Consider the following 19,343-nt stretch of genomic DNA (forward strand, 5'->3'; position numbering starts at 1 on the left):
TCAATAGAGACGTGCTATGGGATTTTTGGCAGCTGGGACATCCATTTGTCCCTCCTCCCCTCCCACCATCCCTCCAGGAACCAGCCAGCATCACAGTGAAAGCAGGTGGAGCAAAGCCCAATCTTTTCCTCTCGCATTGTCCTTTGTGTCCTGCACTGCACAGCCTGAGTGTCCCTCCCTTGCTCGCTCCACAAGCCCCCCTCTGCTGTTACCAGTGACCAAGTTCACCCATTTGTACCCTTGGGTCATTCCAGCATCCCCAAGAGCAGGATTTGGCCTTTATTGTATGCACAGTCTTTTTATTTAACAAAGGTTTCTTCCCTGCCTGGATCCCACGTAACTTCCCTCTGCCCATCTCCCTGCTGTGGCTATCAGTGCTGCTATACTTCCACAGATGGGGAGGACAAGGCACGGTGACTTGGAGTGACTTCCTCAAGGCCAGGTTAGGATTCAGAGCCAGAGTTGGGGTTAGGAACCATGTTTTTGGCTGTCCTTTGCCAGCACTTACCCCCTTGGTTGTGGACCCAGGGCAGTGCTGCTTCCCACAGGAGGCTTTCCATGGTGCCCCATCTGTGTGGGTCCAAAAGCTGTGGTCTAGTTTATAAACCAGGGAACCAGAGGCAGAGGGGAACAGTGGGGAGTTATACAGGCAGCTTCCCTGTTCCATCACATCAGGAGAGTGGTTAGCTCCTGTAAGATGTCCTTAACCCCTGCAAACCTTCAGCCTACCGAACCTCTGGTAGGTGCCGAGCGAGCACCATGCACAGTGAAGTTAATGAAATGAGTGTTTCGGGGCGGGGGGGGGGGGGGGGGGGTTGTAGAGAAGCTCTGAACTGCACCCTGGGGCCCTGGGTTTATTAATGGTGACCTGCCATTAAAGACTAAAGTGCTAACCTGGTCATATTTAGCAGCTTTCAATGGTATCCCAGTGGCCTCCGCCTGCAATATCAACTCCTGCCTTCCCCCCGCAGCCCCGGGCCGGCAGGAGCTGACTCCAGAGTTTCTCTGCTACGATGAGTCTGGTGGGCAGCACTAAGGAGTCTCTGCGCTGCTGCTGCTGCTGCCAGACAGATTTCCACCCCCTCCTGCTGCTCCAAGCAGCCTCCCCCTCTTACTGCCAGGTCTTGCCAGGGAGCGCTTGGAAAAGAGGACCAAATCCTGGCATCTTCATGACTTCCTTTACTCAGACAGAGCCTGGGGGTCACTAGGAGAGGGAGATGTGCCAGAGTGAAGCTTGCAGGATTTGGCCGTGAAGGGGAAGTGTGCTCAGGCTCTGGAGAGTGCTTCCACAGAGCTCGCTGGGAAAGGGCTGGCAAATTATCCCTCTGAGGTGGCAGGTTGGGAAATGAGGCAGCAGCTCTGCCAGACCTGATTAAAACAGGACTTGAGGCTCACAGCTTCAGGTCAGAGCAGGAGGCTGCTCTCTCTGCCTCTGTGCCTCTTGCTTCTGTCCAAGAGGGACTTGGAAAGTCCAAGCATGGTGGGGGGAATGTCCCCCAAGGGACAACAGCAGTTGGATATTGCAGTGACGGGCACTTCAGAAAGATGCTGGGGGCTGCTGCTGGTCCAGGCAGGGTTCAGTGTTAGCAGAAGGAAAGAAAAGCTCCAGAGTCTCCTTGAAGCTAATTCCGCTCTTGATGCCTCCCCAGAAGTGAGATCCTGCTGTGCTCTGTGTGCCAACTGAGATTATTGCCTTCCCTGATCACTTCTTCCTGGATTAAAAACTCAGCACATAGTTTGTTGTGTATTATTCCAGGATACCCGCTAGAAGCTCCATGTGGTGCTGACCCTGGCAGAGGGATTGGGCATCCCCAGGTCAGGATGCTCAAGACAGGAGGTGGGGATGTGCCTCTCCCTTCACACCTCTGTTTAGCTGGGGATGAAGGCACAAAGAGCGAGGCCATAAGGGATTTTCCTCTCTCCAGCAAGCCCTGTAAACCACAGATCCCTCATCCTCACACCCCTGCCCTCCGTGTGGGCACGTTTGTCAGTGTGGGCTTTAGGCCATTCCCCATCGCAGCCAGCAAGGGCAGGGGCCTTGTTCCAGCGCAGGGCTCCAGCCTCCCAGCAGGACGAGTGCCGGTTTGGCAGCCAGGCTGGGGGCAATCCTCGCTCTCTCGTTTGGCTCTGTGCCCCAGCTGATCCGCAGCCAGGGCTTGCTGTAATCCCTACATCCTGTTGCAGGTCCTTAATCAGCTGGAGCCAGCCTGGAAAAGAAACAACAAAAACCCAAACCCCAAACTGTTGTGGTTAAAGCTCCCCACACTGTGGGGTGGTGGGGAGGAGTGTGCACGCAGCATTCCCAGGCTCCAGATGGGAAGCTGGAAGGAAGAGCTGGGAGAGACTGAGCTATTTTGCTAGGGATGGACACAGAGGAAAGGGCAAGTGTGTGTTTCTGATGGGGGTTCTCAGCAGGACCCACTCCTTGGTGTTCCCCTGTGTATAGGGTCTGGGTTTGAAGCACTGGTTCCTCCTGTTCTCCCTCCACCAGCACAGCCAGGGATGTTCTCCTCTTCTCACTGGGCAGGCTTGGAAACTCTCTGGGTTGTTGTTGAGTTGGTTTTTTTTCTGTTTAATGCATAGAATAACACTGATGGGTCTGAACAGCTCCAGCCAGGCGACGAGGGGAAAGAATAACAAGCTCCTGAATGTCAGGCGAAATTATGGGCCATTGCTATTTAGGGTGAGTCTGGTGGATTTAGGGCCTCTCTGTTCTATTGTCCCAGCTGCTCTGAGCATTGGAGCAGGCGAGACACAAGTCGGGAATTTTATTGCAGAGCATGTGCAGGGGAAGGCTGGTTCGGAGTGCTTCCGGAGCTGAGCAGCAGCAGTGGGGGATAGGAGGGTAGTTTCTGTTGGAAAGTTGGTGAGATGTGATACTGAGGGAAGGTGCAAGGCTGGAAGTGCTGGAGAAGTGTTCAAGGCCAGGTTGGACAGGGCTTGGAGCAACCTGGTCTAGTGGAAGGTGTGTAGTGGGTGTTTTAAGGTCCCTTCCAACCCAGACCAGTCTGTGATTCTATGAGAAGCGGTCATGCAGCAGAGCAGAGAGCCCCTTTGCTTCCTGCTCCTTGTCAGGGTTCAGTTCATCAAACTCCCCAAGTCCATCAGGCTTGGTCTCCATCCATCAGACCTTGGCTGGTTGTCCTACTGCTGCTCTCTTCCCTGGGCAGACTGTCCCCATTCTGCATCTCATGAGCCCACGGCTGCTCAGCCCCTCATCTTCTCACCCATCTCTGTGGAACATGCAGGGAAGTAGTCTGTGTGGAAGACAGTCCCTAAATGCGTGTGTTGAACCAGGATTAGGGGTTTTGGTGCCTTCTCTTGGACTGCTTTTGGATGGTGCTGGTGATGTAACCAGGGCTGGCATCGTGCTCATGGCCTGCCATGTACTGGGGGAAGGTCCCAGATGTACAGTGTAAGGGAACACAGAAAAGGTGAAGACACTGTTATAGAGCAGGATGGAGATGGGTTGTCCGTGGGAAAGCGAAGCCTGCACGAGCCCTGAGCAGGGTGTTTCCTGAGCTTCCAGAGTTTGGCAAACACATTATGTCCCATGCCAGGGTGGGGAGGAGTTGCAGGGAGTAAGGAAGCTGTTCTTGCCTGGCTGTCTTCACAGGCATTGAGGCTCAGGAGGGTGAATTCTTTGCTTCTTTGGGGCTCTTTTTATTTGACCGGATTAAAAAGCCTATTTGAGTTTCTTAAACCATTTAATCTAAAATCCCCAGGTAGATGCGCCATTGGATTCAGTTTTAAGCTTATAAACAAAATAGGTCTGTGTTTGTCTCTTCTTCATTTTGTTCTGAAGCAGCAAGGGTTTGACCTGTCCTCCCTGGAGACCAGAGGGGGGGTGTGCTTGGGCTTCTTGTGCTTATCATAAGCACCTCTGGAGCTTTCCAAAGAGTGGGAACATGCAGAGACCAGGGTGCCTGTGTGACCTTCCTGCAGCTCCAGGTTCAGTACCTACATGGAGTGCTGAGCATACATAGAATCTCATTGCTCTGCAGGTAGTGTGGGGAGATGGGAAAGGAGAAAACCATAGGAAATTACAGGCAATAGGAGGGAACATGCTGCAGTGTGATCCACCAGAGTGGTCTGGGCAATTCTCTTCAGTTCCCGTGGTACTCTGAGAGAAGTTGGTTCTGCTCCTCTGTTCCAGTGTGCCCAGCTCCTTTCCAGGGTTTCCTCCTGCACCCATCCTCTCCACCCGCTTGGAGTTCTTGTCTCCTTTCCAGCTCTGTATGGCTTTATTGCTGCCACTCCCTGCTCTTCTGAAGAGGTTTCATGAACGTGAGGCCAGTTGGGACTGCTCTCAGATCAGCCCAAATTGGGGTAATTCATGATTTGTGTTCACAGGAGAGAGGTGCTAAAGGTGCCTACAGGAGCTGTAGGAATGTCACAGCTCTATGGTCCACGGTGCCGTGTTTCTGACAGTGGCTGGTGCCAGATGCTCCAGAGGAAGGTACCAAACCCCAGAGCATGCAGATGTAAAATGATCTGCCCCTCTGTCCCCTCAATGCCCTTTCCATGCATCCAGCAGAGAATAGCTCAAGTTAGTGATGCCTGCATGAATGTGTGGGTTGACAGTGGCAGCGCTCGGTCCACCCCAAGTGGGAGATGTGTGCTTTCCATATCCCATCCCCAGTGCTGGCAGCCACAGCAGGAATCCCAGCAGAAGGAAGCCGTGTGCTGTCCCATCTTCCTTGTGCAGCCATGGAAATGCTGGTTCCAGCATGGTGGGAAGAAGGCCATGCGAGCAAGCTGTCCTCATCTCTCATGGTCTGTGCTGTGAGCAGAAAGGCCTCCCCAGTCTAGGGCTCTCAAGGAGCTGCTTTATGAAAGGGGATGGTGGGAACAAGACTGCATCCTTCTCCTCCCCCCCTTCTCCCAAGGAGCTGAAGACAGACAGAGGGACAGGCATCTGTCCGATGGCAGCTTGGATAGGAGGGAGCCCTGTTGGCTTTGCCGAGGGAGCCTCTTTCTATATGGAAATGAAGAATTTAGGCTAATGGAGCTCAACCATCTCTAATTTTGCGATGGCAGGAGGATTTTGATTGAAAGTAATTAAGCAAGCTAGCTGTAAAATTAATTAAAGCAAAAGGGGGGGATTTTTTTATTGGATTGGATAGCGATATAGCGGCTGTCAAATGGGGGACGGATGGGGGTGACCTGAATTCTCTGCCCTCCCTCCTCCCACTCGGGACGTTTATGTCACTTTAATCTCCTTACAGCGGCTGGTGTGCATTTGTTTGAAATAATCAAGGAAATATGGTCAGAAATTGTCAGCTTTCAGATCTAATTTACCTGACAGCCCTGCGCGGACCAGTAAGCCTCTGTGTGTGTGTGTGTGTGGTGCATGCGGCTGTGTGGTCATGGAGGACTCCTTGTCTCCTTTCTCCCCCCTCACTCTTCATCCTGTCGTCTCTTGATTCCCAGCAAAAAATACTTGTGGCACATCTGGGACCACCCAGAGCCTCACAGGGAAACAGGAATAAGTTTGGGATTTTTTCCTGCGGTCCTTTCTCCACCCCCGGCTCCCATCACTGCCTCCTCCCAACCTGCTGCCTCATCCTTGCACCATAACCAGCTTTAGGGTTTAGGCAATATAGGATTATGGGGAGGTGCCTGTAATTCTTTATTCCAGATGGCTGGCAACTGCTAAACCCACTGTCACAAGTATGGAGTTATAAAAATACTTAAATTAGGCCCTTTGTTTCTGCCCATGTCCCTGCCAGGCAGTTCTTCCCATGTCCTGCCGGGAGCTTGGCTTGCATGGGACAAGTGGGGGACTCGAGTCAAGACTATAATGATGCTGGGGAGAGGCTTTGGACTCACACCTACCTGGATTCCCTTGCTCAGCTCCATCTGCTGCTTTTTGCCTTTAGCACTTGAAGAGAGATGCTGCAGTAGGAGCTAGGCATGCCTTGGTGTATATATGTGTGTGCTCCCTTAGCAGGTGAAGGTCCTGATCCAGGGGCATAAAAATTACATTATCATACTTACTTACTGGGGGATGCACACCCCTGACAGAGACCAAGGTTTCCCCTCTGGACCTAACCCTGCAGGTGCCTGTGGACCGGAGCTCAATGTGATAAGAGACTGGGGAAGGAGGGAGGGCAACTGCTGTAGGGTCAATGTTTCCTCAGAGCTGCCCTGGTGTCTCGCTTCTGTCCTGCTATGTTGGCTCATAGGGTTATTATTTATTATTTATTATTGTTCATTAAGTGCTGACAGAGTTGGGGCTTTTGTTTGTTTTGTTTGGGTCTCCATTTAGAGGCCTTTGCTGAGACAGATTTCAGTGCCAAGACCTCAGGCACTTTTACAATTACAGCCCATGATCCTATTGCATTGTTTATGTAATGACTCTCAATCCCAAGGGATTCTGCAGCCTTTCTTAGACCCAGCACCCAGCACCTGGCAGGGAGAGTATAGGGCAAGTGCTGGCCCCTGGTGCCAAGGAAAAGCTCTGGGTTTTACATGCCAAGGGACCTTTAATACGTAGACAGATCAGGCTGGTCTTTGCTGCGAAGATCCACATCCAGGGAGGTTGATGAAGCTGCTTTAGAAGGAGGAGCAGATGATTCATCCCTGCCACAGTCTGCGTGGTTGTGGGGTGCCTTGGTGGCTCAGACCTGGCTGTTGGGTTTCTGCAGCCCTGCCAGTCTGTCTCCAATGCAGTGAGCTGAGTCTTCATGGGCCAGCCTGTGTGACCCATCCCCTGCGTGTCCCAGAGCACCCCCAGCCATCTCAGCACTGGCCTGAAGCTTTCACCCTGTGATGGAGGTGTGTGCAGGGCACCTCAGGAGGACATCAGAAGGACATGGTCTGGTCCATGGCCAGCTGCAGGTGGCTATGCTGAGGTGGGTGATGAACTCATCACCATGATTCCCATGTTTAATTCCCGCTTTGCCACTGATTCGCTTTGTATCTGTAGCCATGTGAATGCTTAGCTTTGTGCCAGTGCTTCCTCATCAGGATAATGGGTATAATTAGGCTTCCCTGATTGAAGATAGCACCCAATGCTCAGTGTGCTGGCAGGGTTTTCCCTTTTGTTTAAAAGTCCTTTCCAAAAAAAGGAGGTAAGACCCGATTCTGGAGTGCTGGTTCCCAGATTGTATTCCAAATACATGCAGATTAGAATCTCTGACAATATCAATCCCTTTCCTTGTGGGATAGGGCTGCTCTGAATGTTGGCTTCCCATAAACCCCAGCAGGAGGGTTAGGTGAGGACCAAGTCCTTGGAAGCACTCAGTCTCCTCTGTATTCAGCAAAATATGGGGATTGCAGGTTGTGGCACTTCTGACCTTCTGTGTTAATTACAAATATAACAGAATGTAATATCAAGAATAGCCTAAATAATTTCATGGCCTGTTAAGCAAAAGAGAGCCTGAATTCTGGGATGTGGACCAAGCTACCACTGAGCACGGTGTATAAAGTCAGTGGTGTTTGGAAGAAGGGTCGTACTGTGGTGGTTGCTTCTGTAGATTGCAAGACGAGATGATGAAGAGTGCATTAGATAATTTTCTAACGTAACATTCCCTACAGGCAGTTACTGGCATTGCTGTAGAGGCCTCCTGAACGACGTGTTGGAAAAGGAAGTGCACAGGACAGTCTTTCTGCACTGTGAACATATTTGAGACCCCCATGCAAAGCTGTGCTCTGTGCTGACTCCCAGGCTCCTCAGACATGGCCGAGGAAAATGCACGTGAGTGCTGACCTGGGGGCACCTTCTCTTGTTCTCTTTGCACCTACTTGTACCTGTTCAACATACTTTCCCTCTCAAGCACTGCCACTCAAATGAGTCTGGAGAGACCCTGACTCCAGCACAGCCAGGAGCTGGAAAACAACCTTGTAGCTGGGTGAATGGGATGAGATCTGGGTGGTGTGGCCTTCTCTCAGGTTGATGTGAGTGGCAGTGGAAAGGCATAAGCTCAGTTCTGCCATCACTGACATGGTGTCAGCTGGGAAGATCATTCTTCTGAGCTTAGCAGAGTGACATGAGCATAAGAGCAGCCAGAGAGGGATCAAGCTGGGTGGGTCTGGAAGGGGAGAGCTGTTGCACTGGGCTGGGAGTGTATTTGATGTATTGATTTTGCTTGCTTGTGCTCAGGGCTGGATATCTTCAGTCTGTGGGGCAGGAGAGTCCTTTGGAAAGCAGATGGGCAGCTCAGCTCACAGCAGTGCAAAGAAACCTTGGGAATGTGCAAATAGAATTCCAGGAGTGAGGCATGACAGGGCCACCTTTCCTGGGGAGCAGTTCAGGCCATAGAGCTGCTGGCTCTCACACAGCATCTTACTCTAGCACTGATTCCTGGATGCTATTCCTGTGCATCCAGCTGGCTTGGGGCAATGAGGGGAAGGAAAAGCCAGAGCCAGTGGCTCAGCTGATCAGGCAGAGGCTGCCCTGCTGGCTTGCAATGGATTCAGGGACCTTCTGTAGAAACTGTCTCAAGGGCAAGTCTGCACAAGCCAGTTACTGTTCATTGCCTTCATTTCCCAAGGAGGTAGAAAAGCCACTGAGAAATAAAAATGTGGCAGTGGAAGGTTTGGGGTATGAGGGCATAGTGTGGCTGGGCAAACAAGGCTGGGTTTGGTGATGTATCTGTCATCCCATTCACATCCCTGGCAGTGGGACACAGGGACCTCATGAGGATTCAGGACAGGCTTTTGTGAAGACACAGGGAGCAGTGAAGGGGGTGCTGATTGGGGCACAGGGCAACAAGTGGGGCATGGAGGGGCAAGTGTCATACTTGCAGATGAGCAGCTGGGGCCCAGTTAAAACACAGCTGTAAAGGAAATGGGCATCAGCATGTCTCCCACCCAACCTCTCCCTTCCCTTCTTTCCATCTCACATCCTCCCTGGGGCACCATGCAAGTTGATCAGTTTGCACCAGAATGCAAAATCACTGAGGTTGCCAAGGTCTTGGTTTCATTAATTCTGAGCCCTATATGCCAGCCCTCTGCTCTGTCTCTCATTTGCAGGGCTGTCACTGCCAGGGCAGGCTCATTTTGCTTAGAATTGTTCAGGTTGGAAAAGATCTTTAAGATCATCAAGTCCAACCATTAACCCAGCACTGCCAAGTCCACCACTCAACCATGTCTTATGGAGTGAGCAAGTGCGCCTGGGCAGGGACTCAATGTTGTTTGTGATGGGAGGGCAGGAGAAACAGAGTAATCAGGGTCTCTTCTCAATACTCATGTCTGTTCTCCTGTTGGTGGGTATTTGTCTGTAAGTGATAGTGTTGAGCTGGATACCACTGAGCTGCTGGAAGAAGAATGAGACTTGTTGACTTGGAGGAGCTTGAAATGTGTCTTTGTCCTGCAGTGCCAATATAGCAGCTGCAGAAACAAGCTGGTTAGTTCTCCATTGAGAAAGCAGAAGGCAGAGTTCTCCTTACTACTGAGGGAACTGAAGAGGAGGAATCCACTTGATGGACTGCTCCAAAGCCAGCCCTGTGGTATTTAGAGTGTGTTCTCATTGCAGAATGCATTTGCAGGACTGAGCTGGCAGGTTCACCTCCTGGAGGTCTGAGTCACTTGGGTGACTGCTACTGGTGGGATACTGGGGCTTCCGGGGGCATCTCCTGTGGCTGTTCATAGAGCTGCTGCAAGCTCCATCAGCTCAGCAGTCTGGGTGCCAGTCAGAGTTGAGGGACAGCTTTATGGAAGAGGGCTCAAGGCAGCACTCCTCAGGCTCACTCTGCACAGGAGATGCACCCTTACGGAGCTGTCCTTTTATTTGCAAACTGAGCAGTTGTACTGGAAGAGATTTAGCAAACATGGGACTGCACAATGCTGTGTGTACTGAGTCACACATCAGGGCTAGAGCCAACGAGCACTGTGAGCTACTGAGGCAAACATTTGAGAATAGTTACAATAGGCACCAAAAATATCTTCAAATGAGATCTTTCTGCATTGCTGCATGTTGGGTAACAGAGAGGGCTGACAACCTAAGCTTAAACTCTACCCACATGCTCTAGAGCTCATCCTGGGCAAGGGAGGTGACTGGGGTGGGAACAGAACAGAAGAAAAGCAGTCATGTTCCTATAAAGGAAGCCCTGAACAACCAATTTCACATAGGTTGGAGAAGTTCTGCTCTGGTGGGAGAGACAAGGTTGTGGTCCTGCATAGCAAGATAGGTTCTAGTGTGTGGTGCTGTGGTCCTGGTTCTGCCTGCGTTTCGGGAGGGAATGACTCCAGAATTCCTGTTGGATCTGCAGCTTAGAGCTCCCCACATCAGCACAGGGCCAGGGCAGGATCAGTCCCTATGGGATGTCTTCTCCTATCTGGTTTTAAAGCTCCCAAGCAAGGGGGCTGCGCTTGGGTGCTCTTGCAGAAGCTCTCCCTGTTGCAGGGTTTTCCTAGGGGTTTGCTCTGTGGTTGCTGTTTCCTCTCTGCCACTCTCTTCTAAAGTGAAGGAGCTACTTCCCCAAATCCCAGGGCTGGTTTCAGACACACAATTCCCCAAACTCAGATTCTGGGGGCTTGTCCATCTCGGACAATCAGAGAACAGGGGGGGCTCTCAGTGCAGTGCAGCACAGACACAGGTGCAGAGCTGGTGGTGAGCTCCAGTGCCAAGTGCCCCGTCAGCATCCCCACTTCCCTCTCACCCTTGCCTGCTGCTCTGTGCACCCTGGTGCTGGGATCATACCTTTGAGCACACCATCTCTCCCACTGGTTTTGCAGGCGTGTTTTCTGCCAGCGCAGGGCACTGAAAAGTGCTGGCACTGCCAAAAACCCTGTGTGCACTACGACTCCCCAAACATCCCTTTATTTTTATTGTTCTGTTAATTACTGTTTAAACTTTAATAAGTCACTTCGTCAGGAGGGGGGACCTGCAGTGAGGTTTCTGTGCAAACACTGGGCCCGGCAGTGACTCTGGTGTAACATAACCCTTTATACAATGTGGGAATGTTTAGACTGTAACAGAAACTTGTTATTTTAATGACAGTTAAAGGGGGGAAAAAAAGAACGGAGCGAATGAAAAAGGGAAGCGAGTTTGTTGGGGAAATGGCTCATCTCAATCTCTCTGTCTGGCCTCTTTTCTCTTGGCTTTAATGAAAGCTGGATAAGGAGGCTTTATGGCTTCTGCTGGAGCAAGTCTTGTTCCCAGAGATGCCCTACACCAGGCAGTATGTGGTCCCTTCTGTTCTGCAGGGTAAGGCTAACAGCAGAGAGATGCTGATGGAAGCAACATGGCTTGATTTTGCTCAGAGGCAGCAGCAGATGCCTAAAGCCAATTTGAGCTCAGTCTAATTATTCTGACCCACACAAGAGACTTTCCCCTTCTATTCAGAGCTTCTTCTTCTTCCATTGCTGAAGTTGTTAAGTAGCTATGCCGAAGCAGATGCTGGTGTGCCATAGATAAGAGGATCCAACATCCCATGGACAAGTGGACCTTAAAGCTAGAATTTTCCTTACTTTGGCTGGTCACCACTCAAAAGGAAGAACCATTCTGGTTATGAGAGGGGGGAAAGGAAGAGGGAGAACCTGGCTCATACTCTCGGCAGTGGAAGGATGGAGAGCTCACAGGCATCCTTGTGTTTTGGTTGTGGTTGTTGACATCTGTATTGCTTTGAGGTAGTGGAGGGTGCCTGTGCAGTGGCAGATGTCCCTGCACCACAGCACTCAAGTCACCTCCAGGTTTGGTGTGGCTATATTTAGCACTCACTATAGACAAGACCATATAGAGTGATATATATGATATGAAAAGCTTCAACTCCTGCTGACCCCTCTGTTGCTACAGTGAAATCCCCAAAACCTATCCTGAGGACTGATGCTAGACCAGGAGATGGGAGATCTCCCTGCTTTTCCCTGACAGGTTCCATGTTTCCCCCTCCCCACGTTGGTCCTAGGCAGTGCCACTCCCCTGGGCAGCACAGAACTTTGGAGGGGTGGTTGGAGGGATGTGGGGTGTAAGGAGCTTTAGCTGGAAGCAGTGTTTCATAGCATCAACAGCCTTGTTTGGGTGCCAGCTCACTGCCAGGAATCCTGGTCCTCCATCCAGAGATCCTCTCTTCTCTTTGCTGATTTTCTGACCAAAACAAGCCTGGGGACTTGCATTCTATGAAGCTTTTTGATGAGGGCAAATGCAGGGTGGAGTGGGAGGGGATGGAATCAGGGACCCCCAGGGACTGTGTTTCCCCAGTGGGGGAGCATGCAGGGAGCAGGCCAAAACGGTTCACGCTTTCCTGGCCCGCTGCTGGGTTGTGATTGTTATTGATTGGGTTTGCTGTTCTCGGCACTTTGTGTTTTTCCAGCTGAGCATTGGCTTGCCCCTTGGTTCTTTATTTTCTAGATATTATTTTCCCCTCTGCTTTCATTCAGATACCCACAGACATCACACACGGGGCAGTCTGTGGATGGGGTGAGCCTGCAACCAGGGCTGCTCAGGCTGGGAGCGTGCTGGGGTCTGTGTAAGGTACCAGTAACACAAGAGCCTGCTGTCAGTAGGATTAAATTCTCAGGTCTGTGTTATCTCGGGAAGTGTGGCATACAGAAAGGTAAAGAAATCTGCTCTTGTAGAAGAACCAGCGTCAGGGCTTCATGTTGAAGCAAATCATGGGAACACGCACAGGGACTTCCCACGCTTGGGCACGTACAGTGTGTATCTGGCTCAGGGTGCATAAGCCCCAAAGACAGAGGGTCAAGGGAACTGCTAGCTGGAGAAATAGTTCTGTTTCATTTCCAGTGTGTGGTTGTGATTCCTGACCCCACCAAGCCCCTTGTATTGGCCCTTCCAGCCGTGTGTGCTCATGTCCCTCCTCCACAGAGCTGTGCCTGCTCACGGGGCCAGTCCCTTTAGGAATGGCATTTTCCAGGTTCTTATGTGAGGCTGAACATGTCCCAGCTGCAAAAATAACCAGTCTATATACCCTGTGGAAACAGGAGCAGCAGCGACACATCTGTCGGGTCTGGGCAGAGCCAGCTTGTAACTAATGCCCCAAAGGGGCATCGGGCACTGCAGGCTACTTGTCAGTGTGCAGAAACCCAAAATAGAGACCTTGAGGAGGACCAGCCCGTTGGTGGGGTGAAGCTCTGCAGTGGGCAGAGCAACTGATAGCTCTGGGCCTCTTGTAGGTGGGTTCCAGCAAGACATTAATATTGACTGGCTGCTCTAGACCAGCTGCGGGGCACCACCAACCCCAGAGCTGCATCCCCCCGTCCCCTCTGTGCCCCTCTCCGTGGCCAGTGGGGTCACTTTGGTTGGAGAGCACAAGCTGAGCTCAAGGATAGAGCCCCCTGGACGGAGCCAAGGAGCCACTGGATAAAAACCGCTGAGGTTTTCCTTTTCTGTACAGCGCGTTTCCCTAAATTGCCTTTGACTGTGTGCATCGCTAATGAAAGTTTATGCCCTTGTTAGAAGGACAGGCAGGTCCGTTCCAGTTAGGGCTGGGTCTATCCTTCTGCCAACTGCCCTCCCCAGCACACACACACACACACACACACACACACTCACTCCCGCTCTCCCTGGTGAATAAGTGGAGGCTGTTATAAAAAAAAGAGGAAAAAAAAAAGAGAAAAAAAAAAAGAGGAGGGGAAAAAAATTTCCATATTTGTGGAAGTTGCTTTAAAAGCATTTTATCATGTCATAAAAAAAGGGAAAGTACTCTCGGAAATTGATCCTGCACACGAGCCCATTGGACAGAAGGACGTCGGGATGTTAATGGCTATTTTGCTCCAGGGTGGCTTATTAAAAAATTTATACATAAATGCTTAAAATTGCATAAATTATTAAAAAAAATAGTAAGCAATTTGCAATCCAGATCCACTTTTCCTCTTCTTTTTTTTTCCTATCCCTCCTCATCCTTTTCTTCCCTTCTTTCTTCCCCCTCTTCTCACCCTTGTCCCCTCCCTGTCTGAAAATGCGATGTGTCCAAAATTGTCCATGGATGTGTGTAAAATAAATAGGGTTTTAACCGTGAGCAGCCAGTGGCCAGCGGAGCCGGCTACGAGGGGGGAATAACAGCAAAAAACAAGAGAGGGGAGAAGCAAAAAGAAAAAGAAAGAAAGAAGTTTGGATATGATGAGTGTTTCTCGCAGGCGTGGAATGTCACCCACATATCCTGGAGATTGTACTGGGGAGGTTTATGATGGTTTCCCATTGATTTGTTTCCCCGACGCAGCTGCCGACCTCTATTGAGGGACAAACATAATCAGCACTGACGCAAATTAGATGGTTATTCGTTTTGAAAATTGACAGAAAAACAATAAAAAAGATGAAATGCTCCCAAATCAATAGATATAATGAAATTCAAATAATCCGAGAGATGAGGTCTCCATGGCAACTGATAATGTGGAAAAGAAAACAATTTAATAAAGGACAGACACACTTTGAAAACAGATTGGGCAAAGGGAAGGCGGGGGGGCGAGGGAGCAAGGGGGGGGCCGTGGGCTGGGTGGCGGTGGGAGGGGGCAGCGGGAGGAGGAGGAGGTGGTGGGGAGCCGGAGCCTCTCCGGTTGGTTAGCGGTGCCGTGGTGAAGGATCACTGTCCATCCCAAGGACGCTTGCCATAATTAAGAGAGGCTTTCGGTCCAGAAAGTGCAGATTCAGGTTTTAATACACAAAATTATTTCAGGAGCACTGAATCGGAAAGTCGTTTGTTATGACCTTCCTGAGAGGCCTGGAGCAGGGCATGTTGGAGGCGCGGCGGCTGAGCCAGCTGAGTTATGGCATATTTGTGTTTTTATAGTGCGGAGGGGAGGGGGGAATGGGGGAAGAAGGTTAAACAGTATTTACAGCTCAGTTGTTTTCAGAAAGGAAAGAGAAATAGAGTTCATGAAAAGATGCGAGTGGAAGAGAGAGGGAGAGGGAGAGATCCCCTGCCCGGCACACACACTCCGCTGGGACGCCAGCTCCAATGAGACACTCACCGATGCTCTTTTTGCCTTAAGGTGTGAGGTGCAGCTGGGCTGGGGGTAAAGAGGGGCTCTGTGGTGGGATGGGGAGCATGTCTGTCCCTGCTGCCGAGCCTGGCTGCAGCGTCCGGCTGGGAGCCCACTGTCTCCTCATTCCAAGCTGCAGAATAAACCGCTCCTGGCACGCGGGCTTGAGCTGAAAGCGTGTGTGTGAGTGTGTGAGTGCATGCAGGGTGCTGTGCCTGTGCGTGTCTGCATGTGGGCTGTGTGTCTGTGGGTGCTCGGTGCATTTGGGGCTAAGCAGAGCTGAACGCCTGAGAGTGCACCTCTGGGGAGGTGCAGTCACTGTACACCCGTGTGTACCACGGTGTGCGGGTGTAATGCTTGTGCAGGCACAGGTACATGGATGTTCACGTGCACTAGCGTGTTCTGTGTGCAGACATGCAGCTCTGTGTGTGTGTGTTGGGTCATGTATGCCTCTTCATGTGGTAGTGCTCCTGCACGGCCTCGTATTTGTACACGTGTGTGTTCACTATTAGTGATAGTGCTAGCACATGGGTGGGCTCAGGACAGGAGAAGTGAGAACGTGAGCCTTAATGACCAGAAGAAAGAGCAGCAAAAGGCAGGACAGAGAATTGGTGTGGTGTGAGCACTGGCAAGCGAGGGGTGAGTGTCCCTCCCATGCAGCTCTGCCAGGACTGCTGAGTTGACAAGCTCAGGGATGTCCCAGTGCTTTCACATCAGAGCTCAGCTCTCCTCTGGCCAGCCTGTGAGCCTTTTCCACACAAACAGGATGGACAAGTGTTCCTCCCAGCCGTGTTGACCAGTATCTGCAGGTGCCAGGCATCTCCAGGGATTAAAGAGCCCCTGAACTCCCAGTGCTGCATGTGATGGATGCTCTTTGGGTTCCAAAAAGCCTCCCAGCCCCACCTGGGACTTACAGAAACCTCTATGAAATCTGAGTGTCCCTTCTACATACCAAGCCCAGAGCATTTTACCTGCTCACATACAGCTCAGGCAGTGGTTGAGGGCTGTGGGGAGGATATAAAACAAGCTGCAAGGCTAAGATGCTCGAGTTTGCCCTCTGTCATGCAGCTCTCATGTGGGCTAACACACTGATTTACTTTGCAGGACCTTGAAAGACCACAATAATGAACTTTTCCTGGCCTTGTGTTTCTTAGTGATGCAACAAGCATTCAGGCTCCCAACTCCCATTTAGCTCCTGACTTCCCACTGCAATTAATTAGGAGTCTGCATTCTTTGTTGGGTCTGAGCTTAATAGTGCTGAAAGGGATTGCAAATTGCTCTTAAACCACCTACCAGCTACAACCAGGGTTTGGAGGGACCCTTGTTTAGGAGGTGGCTCACTTAACCCCTGCCCTCGATTAAGGATTACTGTGAGCCCAGCCTGAAGCCAGGGAGCTCCTCTCCACTGACTTGGGTCGTGGTGAGTTTGGATTCTCATTAGATAGTTGTCAAGAGGAACCGGTGAAACTTTGAGCAATTCCCTTCTGAAACTGTCATTTTAGAAGCACATTGTCATTCCCAGGCCCTTTTAATTCCCCAACATTGGTGCTTACACCTGAGTCTGATTCTCTCTTTCCTACTTTGATGTTTCACTGCCCCATCTCCTTCAGCATTTACAAAGGGGTTTGTGCAGCATTTCAAAGAGGCTCATGTCTTGTCCTCCTCTTCATTCCTTGGGAGCTGGATCCCATGGCAGAACCTGCTCCAGAGGCTTTCCCAGCCCTCTTTGCTCTCCACCACCCCTTCCCTCCCTCTGTCTGTGTCCACCCTGTACCCCTGGCACAGCACCCGCAGGGTGCATGTGTGTCTACAGGAGGTGAAGTTAGGCATTATGTTTGCATTTAGTTGCCCTGACAACACGTCTGGCTTCACAGGGAGTTTTCCAAGGGCCACAGCCAGCCTGCAGGGACCCGATGGTGATGAGCTATTACTCTTCACTCTCCCTTTTGCATCTTTCCCCTTGGTTTTCTTCACAACCTGTGGGGTGATTGATGGCAGGATTGTGATGTAGATGTTAGCAGTTCTGCTTGATTTATAGAGTTACTTAGGCTGAGTGAAGCCACTTAGGCTCCTCTGGATAGTAAACCTTTTAACTGGACTAAAAGAATTAATAATAAATAAATAAATAGGGCAAGGAGGAGAAACTGTATCAGAGAGGCCAATCCTCTTGGCTTTATGTTATCTGAAAGACTGCAAACAGAAGGCTCCCAAGGAGCAGCAAGACCTTGCTCACTGCATTAGGCTGGAGCTCTGAGAGCAGGTTTTCATGGGACCAAGAGGAGGAACCTATTGAAACATCTTATCCTATATTGGCAGATGCACTAGAAAACTGGCAGTGGGACGCAAGGAGCTTTTGATCTTCAAATTGTCCTGAATCACTGCTTCTCCTCTGCTGTGACTTGAATTGCAGTAGCACTTAAAATTGCAAACAAGATACTGGGCCTGCTAAGGTAGGCAAGAAACCTTTGACCATCTGATGAGATCCAGCAGGTTAAGGGCAAATGGAAGCCTGGGTGATATTTGCCCAAAGAAGTGGGTTCATAGCAGAGCAGGGAGGAGAACCAAAGTTCCTGACTCCCATTACTTGCTTTTCTCCCCTCTTCTTTCCATTCTGTTCCTTTTGTTAATTATGGAAGTTCCCTGTCTTATTGCTATGCAGAAAGAGTGGCTTATTTCTTGTTCTTTGGAGGGTCAGGGTATGTGAGCGGAGAGCAGGGCAAGGGAAGGGCAGAGGCAAGGAGCTTTGGGCACTTGGGAGTGAGCAGCAGAGCCTTGGCGGCTCTCAGAGTAAGGAGGGGTGGACAAGATCAAAGCACATTTAGGATCATTTTTGCGATCTGCTCAGGAAAGGGTTCAGACGTGCGTTACTAAAGAGCTGTGAAGAAGGATTAGTGCTGTCCTTGCTCGCAGTTGAAGCACTTTCCCCACCAGCTGTGCCAAATGCCTGTGAAGAGCTGGTGGAGCGGCAGCAGAGCAGGTCAGCGGCAGGTGAGGAGGCAGCGTGGAGGCTGTCGTGGGGCAGGGTGAGCAGGACAGGGGCTGTGCAGGCTGGGGTGGTGCAGAGGGAGGTGTCTGAGGTAGGAGATGCTGCTGCGGCAGCAGAGGAGGCGCAGTGCTGGTGTCCGTCCTGCTCTGCTGCCTGCAGCCGGGCTCTGCTCTCCAGCAGGGACTCTGCGGACTCTGGAGGACTTTGAGTTGCAGCCCATTGCACCATTGCAGCAGGAGAGGCTGTGCCTGGGCTGTGCTAGGGCCAGCTCACTCCTAGTGTGAGGTCTGTGCTGCCTTTCTCTCCCTGGCCAGTGATATATGGCATAAATTAGGCCTCTGAAGGGGGATACTGCATCCTTAAGAAGAAATATGTCCTCATTTTTCTTAAACACCGTTTGCACTGAGTGAAATGTTTAGAAGGGACGCTGAGGGATAACTTTATTTCTTACTAGGGAGTTCAGAGCCGTTCAGTTAAACCCATAAAACACTGGGAGTAGGGAAGCTGACAGCCTGCCCGTGCATTAGAAAAGCCATTACTCATCTAAGGGAAATTCATCCCATGCTGGAGCTTGGCGTTACCAATGGGGTGGTCCAGGGGAGGACACAGGATCATCTCCCTTGGACATCTGAGGGGTCAGTAGGATGCTCAGAGGTGGAAAAGGCTCAGTAAGAATGCAGCACAGTGACAGAGTGCTGGTGGAGGTCTCAAAGCACTGAGTAAACATCCAGCCCACAGGGTGGGTAATCATCCTCATTCCTCCTCCTCTGCATGGGGAAACTAAGGCATGGAAAGCTGGGGAGACTGATGGTTACATCATGACTGGAAATCGGGCTGGAAGCCAGGGCTCCTGGCTTTTAACCTCCAGCTTTAGTCTCTAAACCCAAATTCCTTTCCAGAGCAAGAGTGCAAGTCAGGAGCTCTGACCCCCTGCTTCGTGTTTACTGCCAGGCCATGTTCCCATGGTAGATCAGGAGTCAGCTCCACCTTCATTGCTTGGATGTTCAGCCTTTTCTTCCTAATGGGATTTAGAGAATCCAATGGAAGATGAAGGCAAGGTCTTCTAGGTGGTGTTAACAGGAATTCCTGTCTCGGGTGATGGTTGGTGGTGCAGTGGGCTGTGTTACAGGTACGGCTGGATGACCTTCTGCTCTCACACAGGCACCTCGTCAGTGCAGGCTGTGGTTGTTCCCCCAGCGGGGACAGGGCCACAGGCACTCAGTGTCACAGCAGACAAGGCATCAGCCACCAGGAGGGTAGTGACTTTCTGTTTGATATTTTATTTTGGAGGCTTGACACCAAAAGATTTAATATTTGTTTGAAATGAGAAACAGTTCTCAAATGAATTTGGAGAGCCTGGGAATTAATGTCAGCCCCCCCTCCCCTCCCTGAGCACCCCTCCTCCCCGTCAGCTCAGCCCCCCCCTTTCAATTTCTGAAGCCTGCTGATTTGAATATTTATAAATATCAGTAAA

The 19,343-nt window shown here is 50.9% G+C and overlaps 1 protein-coding gene across 6 annotated transcripts in view; it reads left to right on the plus strand.

The window, feature by feature from the left end:
- Positions 1-19,343, plus strand: part of CASZ1 (castor zinc finger 1) — a 199,881-nt gene that overhangs the window by 123,222 nt on the left and 57,316 nt on the right. For 4 of the 6 annotated variants that reach the window (XM_034068596.1, XM_034068597.1, XM_034068598.1 and 1 more), the window contains one exon: positions 7,543-7,702. The exons of the other annotated variants lie outside the window; for them this stretch is intronic. In XM_034068596.1, coding sequence (XP_033924487.1) covers positions 7,684-7,702 — 19 coding nt within the window. In that variant the 5' untranslated portion in view covers positions 7,543-7,683. The remainder of the gene's footprint in view (positions 1-7,542; positions 7,703-19,343) is intronic. 6 annotated transcript variants of the gene reach the window in all.

Source organism: Melopsittacus undulatus, chromosome 12 (genome assembly GCF_012275295.1).
Source record: "Melopsittacus undulatus isolate bMelUnd1 chromosome 12, bMelUnd1.mat.Z, whole genome shotgun sequence".
Taxonomy (NCBI): domain Eukaryota; kingdom Metazoa; phylum Chordata; class Aves; order Psittaciformes; family Psittaculidae; genus Melopsittacus; species Melopsittacus undulatus.